The sequence below is a fragment of the Oryx dammah genome, unplaced genomic scaffold, assembly GCF_014754425.2.
Source record: "Oryx dammah isolate SB20612 unplaced genomic scaffold, SCBI_Odam_1.1 HiC_scaffold_16, whole genome shotgun sequence".
Taxonomy (NCBI): Eukaryota; Metazoa; Chordata; class Mammalia; order Artiodactyla; family Bovidae; genus Oryx; species Oryx dammah.
This window is the reverse complement of record NW_024070200.1, coordinates 4,680,558-4,686,622: the sequence shown is the minus strand read 5'-3', so window position 1 is coordinate 4,686,622 and position 6,065 is coordinate 4,680,558. Positions and strand designations below refer to the sequence as shown.

The window sequence follows — 6,065 nt, the reverse complement described above, 5'->3', positions numbered from 1 at the left end:
GCGCCCTCATTGGCTGTTCGCGCGGGGCTAGGACGGAGGCCGCCGCTGATTGGCTGGCGGTCCCAGCACCGGCGGAACGCTACTGGGTTTCAGGGCGCACGCCGGACGACGGTCCGGAGGACCGAGAGCTTCCGGTGCGTGTGGTGAGTGGCGGGCCGGGGGCGGGAGGGGACTGCAATCTGACGGCAGCCCGAGCGCTGCCCGCCCCTTCGCGTGTATCTGTCTCCCTGTATCTCCAGTTCCTTCCGAGCGCGCAGTGCCCAGGACGGTGCTCACTGCTCCCTCCTGACAATCCTCACCTCTCGCTCTTGACAGCCCGGCTAACTCCTATTCATTCTTCAAAACCCATCCCTGGTCGTATCTTGTTAGTGGCCTTCATCAGTCTTAGCCTCCGGCGCAGGATCTGTGTTTCGTGTTTCATTTCAGTCCATAAGACCTAACATAAGACTTGGCACAGAGTAGGTAATCAGGAAATATTTGTTGAATGACAACATCCTATTCCTTTTACGTTCTCTGTGTCCCCCCTCCCACTGGGTTGTATTTCACAAATATTTCTAGATGCTGGTGATTTAAACAGTGAACAAAACACAGAAAGTCCTGTGTTCTGGTGGAACTGACTTGATGACTGCCCATGGCACTCTCCCCCCTTTTGTAGCCTTATTTTTCCAAAGACCTGACTTTTTCTTCTGGCTGTTCTTGGTTTACCGGCTCCTTCATTTCCATAAACAAAACAAAACAAAAAAACTTCCTTTCCCCCTCCTTTGCCTTTTATGTGTCTACACATAAAGGGCAGCAAACAGTTTTCTCTAGAGTTTATTTTGTTCTCCGTTTTCGCCTCTTTTCCTTGACTCGTCCTTGCCTTCTTCTCTCCCACCCCATTTTGATCAGTTTTGTTGGTTCCATCTTCCGTGTTTATCACCTCTGCTTCCTTACCTTAAGATGATCGTTTTATGCCCGAGGCCTGCCCTGGCCTCCCAATTGCAGTGAAACTGCAATCCCAAGCCCACCATCACGCCTCCTTTTCTTTTCTATCCTGCCTTTCTCCTTAGGATTTCTCACCTCCGGACACGCTCTGTTTCACTTGGTTCTGGTCTGTCTGTCTGCACTGGCATCTGAGCATGGTGAGCTGGGGCTTGGCTAGTAGCGCCTGTGCCGTTGGTATTTGTTGAAGGACGAAATGAAATGTACATGAAGCAGATAGGAAGCCCTGACATCCACTTGCCTGCATTCATCCAGTCCTGGCTGCCTTGCCTAGCAGGAATTGGGCCTCATAGGAAGTGGGCCTCATGGCCTCTACTCTCTCATCTTTTCCCACAGACCTCTTTAGTTCTGGCCACCTGCCTCTCCGTTGACTGGACAGCTGGGTGGGTAGGAGTCCATCCTAAAGGCTGAGAACAGGTGCCTTTGTGGTGGGAACCTGCTGGGTTCCATTTGGCGGGATGGCATGGGATACTGTGGTGAGTTGGGCTGTGCATAGGAATTGAGACAGGTGAGCTGTCTGATTAGGTTTTAGGACCAGACTGAGTCATTAAGGAAATGCCAAATCCTTCACAGTGCAACTGTCCCATTAGTTTATAATTAGTCCATTGTATTAGCTCCATTTGAGATGGGCTGGCTCAGGTTTGGAGTTTTATTTAGACAGTGGCTGTGTGTGTGGGTGTTCCCTGCCTGGCTTGGGCTGCAGATGAAGTTGGATTATCGGAGGAGGCAGACCACAGAACAATTTTTGGATGATGATGTAACTTGTTTGGCAGTGGAGCCTTTCAGGCAAACGGTACCGTTCCGGGAAAGGTGAAAAAGTGAAAGTGAAGTCGCTCAGTCGTGTCCGACTCTTTGCAACCCCGTGGACTGTAACCTACCAGGCTCCTCCGTCCATGGGATTCTCCAGGCAAGAATACTGGAGTGGGTTGCCATTTCCTTCTCCAGGGGATCTTTCCGACCCAGAGATTGAACCCGGGTCTCCCACCTTGCAGGCAGACGCTTTAACCTCTGCGCCACCAGGGAAGCCCATGGGAAAGGTGGGGATGGTGGATCCCAGGGGACATGAAACCCAGCGTCCAGGGGAGGACATGAGTGATAGACAGGCTGTCTGGAATGGTGTAACCGAGGCCCCCCAGGGAATCTTCAGGTCTCACCTGACCCCACATGTGGGAAGAGGGGCTCAGGATGGTCTGTTAAGGTAGGACACTGGGGCTTTCTCGGAAGTTGCTTGCTGCCGGAGCTTTGGGCGCTGCTCCACCGCGCCCTCTGCTGTCTTGGACGTGCGCAGCACCCTTGTTTTCCTCTTGATTCGCCTTAGTGTTAACTGCCCAGCGTTGAATTCCAGGAGGTGCTTCTTTGTAGAAATTCCTTGGCTTCAATTGATCGTGTGTGATGGTTCAGAATTACAGGAAGAGTTTTTAAGAAAGGGGAAATAGACTGTTGTGTGGTTCCGTGTGTTTGGAGTGAAACAGGTGGATTTGGATCACACCCTGGGAATAGGGGGGGCCGATGCCTCGAGTACCTCGGCCCTGGGCTGTAGGTCTGTCTGTCTACACTGGCTTGTAGTGGAGATGGGATGTCTGGGGAAGAGCATTCTAGGCGGGGAGAATAGAAGGAAGGCCTGAAGCGTTTTGCCACGTGGCGGGTCCTGGTTGTCTTTCTGTTCCAGTGTGTTCAGAATTAACTTCGTTCACGTTGATGAGTGCTTGCTCTTCTCGTTTGTTACTTATAAACCGCGCTGCAGCCCCTCTGTATACCTATCTCTGCAATCATGTGCTAGTGTTTGTGTAGGATAGAGTTCTAACGTGGGGTTGTTGCAGTAAAAACTGTTTAAGTTTGTAGTAGATCCTCCCCAAATGGACCTTTCGAAAGGCCTCCTTAAAACCATGAGTCTTTCTGTTCAGGGATCCTGTGTCCATTGAGTCAAGTCCTCCTTTATGTCTTTCAGTAAATTTAGTTTTCTTTGTGTAGGTCTTGCTATTTTTGTTATTGTTGTTGTTAGATTTATTCCCAGATATTCCATAGTCTTCATTTTAAAAAATTGTATCTTCTAACTAATTAACTTGGTGCATAGACGAGGTCTCATTTTTTTTTTTTTTTTGGCTGTGCTGGGTCTTGACTGTGGCACCTGGGTTTTTGCTGCAGAGTGCAGGCTTCTGCAGTTGTGGGGCAGGTCTCTCTCTCTATTTGCAGCAAGTGGGCTTAGTTGCCCCGTGGCATTTGGAATCTTAGTTCCCCGACCAGGGATCAAACCCATGTCCTCTGCATTGGAAGGCAGATTCTTAACCACTGGACCACCAGGGAAGTCCCAAGGCCTCATTTAAAGAAAAAAATCATTAAATTTATTTTTTTTTAATTGAAGGATAATTGCTCTGCAACGTTGTGTTGGTTTCTGCCAAACAGCAGCATGAATCAGCCGTGGGTATACCTATGTCGCTCCCTCTTGCCATTGAGAAGGCAGTGGCACCCCACTCCAGTACTCTTGCCTGGAAAATCCCATGGACGGAGGAGCCTGGTAGTCTGCAGTCCATGGGGTCGGGAAGAATCAGACACGACTGAGCGACTTCACTTTCACTTTTCACTTTCCTGCATTGGGGAGCAAAATGGCACCCCACTCCAGTGTTCTTGCCTGGAGAATCCCAGGGACAGGGGAGCCTGGTGGGCTGCCGTCTATGGGGTCGCACAGAGTCGGACACGACTGAAGCGATTTAGCAGCAGCAGCATCACTCTGATGGGTATTTCAGTCTTGGGTTTGTTCGGTGGCACGTCTGCTTGTAACTGTGTGCGGTAGGCGGTGCTCTGCCGCGCACAGCTGACGCTCAGCTCTGCTTGGCCTCAGGGACGGTCGCCCTTGGAGGACGGCGTGGAGCTGGGCCCTTTATGGCTTCGTTGGTGGCCTACGAGGATTCGGACTCAGAGGCCGAGACTGACCCTGCAGGCGGTTTCTATCCTGCTGGCCAGATGGAAGACACCTCGGCTGTGCTCAGACCTCCAGGGCAGGATTTTGGATCCAGGGTCCTGGATGCGACAGGTAGGCGGGCGCCGTCCCCGGAGCGCGGCTCTCATGATGACCCCGCCGCGTGTCGTCTCCCACTGGCTCGGTTCTGGAGCCAGGACCCGGGGTCCTGCCCCAGCCAGAGACTGCGATGGCCCAGGCCGGAGCCCGAGGCCGCCCTCCCCACCAGCCTGCCGGCTCGCCCCTCCCTGTGGACCCGCCAGGCCCCCGCGGGCCACGTGCCCCTGGCAGCGGCCTGCTCGAAGCAGGTGAGAGTCTGCTGGGAACCTTCCGGCTCCCCCGAGCTGACTCTCGATGCCCGAATGAGGTCTGAAGGCCCAGGGAAAGGCGGCAGCTCCCTGCAGAGGAAGCGGCGTGAGGACTGTGTCGTACCTTATACCCCGAAGAGACTAAGGCCGCTGCAGGCACTAAGCACAGAAACAGACTGCGGTAAGGACACGGAGGCCCAGGGTCCCCGCACCGGCTGTGTCCCGGCCCCACTCTGTGTGGCCCCTGAAGTGTCCGAGTTTATCCAGCCGTATCTGGACAGTCAGTATAAGGAAACCAAGATTCCCAAGAAGGTGCTCTTCCACCTGCGGGGCCACCAGGGCCCCGTCAACAGTGTCCAGTGGTGTCCAGTGTCTGCCAGGAGCCACATGCTTCTGTCGACGTCTATGGATAAAACCTTCAAGGTGAGGCCTTGCGTGAAGCGGCTCTTGGGAATGAGCTGCTGGGAAGTTTCGTTATTCCCAACGGCGAGGTCGGCCCGGTTGCAGGCCGGATGTTTCTTTCTAGGAATTCCTGGGATTCTCTTTGTTGCCCTCGGGAGAAGGCTCTCGATTGCCTGCTTGGATGGCTGGTCTGTTCTGCCCCCTGCAGCCCCTCCAAGGTTGCCTTGCCCAGGCCACTGGTGGTAACTAGTCCAGACCCCACGTGGGTCATCCTCATAGGGGCCACCAAGGACGCTTAGACCCTCTCTCGCCCTGGGAGGGGGAGGTCGCTGAGTGAGAAGGGAGGAAAGTGGACCCAGATCTCGGGGACTCGGGGCCATCCTTGGTGACCCCGGCTGAGTGCGGAGCGGTGGTAGCTCCGTGCCCGGCGCTGCGCTGGGTGCAGAGAGTGGGAAGGCCCCCGGACCTGACCTTGGCTTCTGAGCCAGTACACAGGGTAGGGGCTGCGGAGAAGCGGAGAGGTGCTCACAAGCCTGGGTCGGGGCTGTGAGCTCGGGGCCCCAGGGGTCCCATGGTTGCAGGTGCCTGGCGGGGGTTGGGGGGACGCAGCTGCCCAGCAGGGAGGGCTTGGCGAAGGAGCAGGTGGGCCTTTGGGTGGGCCGGGCGGAAGACATTTTTGGCTCTAAGCAGGGGAGGCTGTGAGGGGCCCACAGGGGCAGGGGGTGGGGGGAGGCGGTGGGAAAGAAGGCAGCGTCACACCAGGCAGGGCCTCGGGTGCCCTGCTGGGGAATTCTGGTTTACACAGAAACTTTTTGGGTTGTTATTTATTTATTTTAAAAGCTTCATTAAAAAACAAAAGCTCCTGGGCTCCCCTGGAGGTGCAGTGGTAAAGAACCAGCCAGCCAATGCAGGTGAGGCAGGTTCAGTCCCTGGTCTGGGAGGATCCCAGGTGCCACCTGCAACTAAGCCCGTGTGCCACAGTTACCAAGCCTGTGCTCTGCCACGAGAGAAGCCTCTGCAGTGAGAAGCCCGCAACTAGAGAAAGCCCACGCACAGCAGCGAAGGCCCAGCATGGCCAAAAATGCATAAGTAAATAAAGTTATACACACATACACGGAAAGCTCCTGAAGTAAGGCAGACTCACAGTAGCGGTGCCCAGGCGCATAGGTGGGCAGTGTGGCAGGGGTGTTCCACCCGCCAGGAAGCTGCCTCCGGTCCCCGGACTGTCCTCTGTCTGTCCCTGCCCCCAGGGGAGCCCAGGAGATCTTTGCTTTTAATGGCGCTTTTAAAGGTGGAGGTCTGTTTAATGGACCTGCACACCCCTGCACCTCCTCTTTTCAGCGCCCAGCAAAGCCCAGCGCGTGTGTGTGTGTGCTCAGTCACCTCAGTCGTGTCTGTCGCTTCGCCACCCCTGCGCC

The 6,065-nt window shown here is 54.9% G+C and overlaps 1 protein-coding gene across 1 annotated transcript in view; it reads left to right on the top strand.

Annotated features, from left to right (window-relative positions):
* Positions 1–72: 72 nt before the first annotated feature.
* WDR25 (WD repeat domain 25) overlaps positions 73–6,065 on the top strand; it is a 142,869-nt gene continuing 136,876 nt past the window's right edge. The window contains exons 1-2 of the mRNA XM_040256928.1: positions 73–134; positions 3,821–4,668. Of these exons, the coding sequence (XP_040112862.1) occupies positions 3,862–4,668 (807 nt within the window). The 5' untranslated portion in view covers positions 73–134; positions 3,821–3,861. The remainder of the gene's footprint in view (positions 135–3,820; positions 4,669–6,065) is intronic.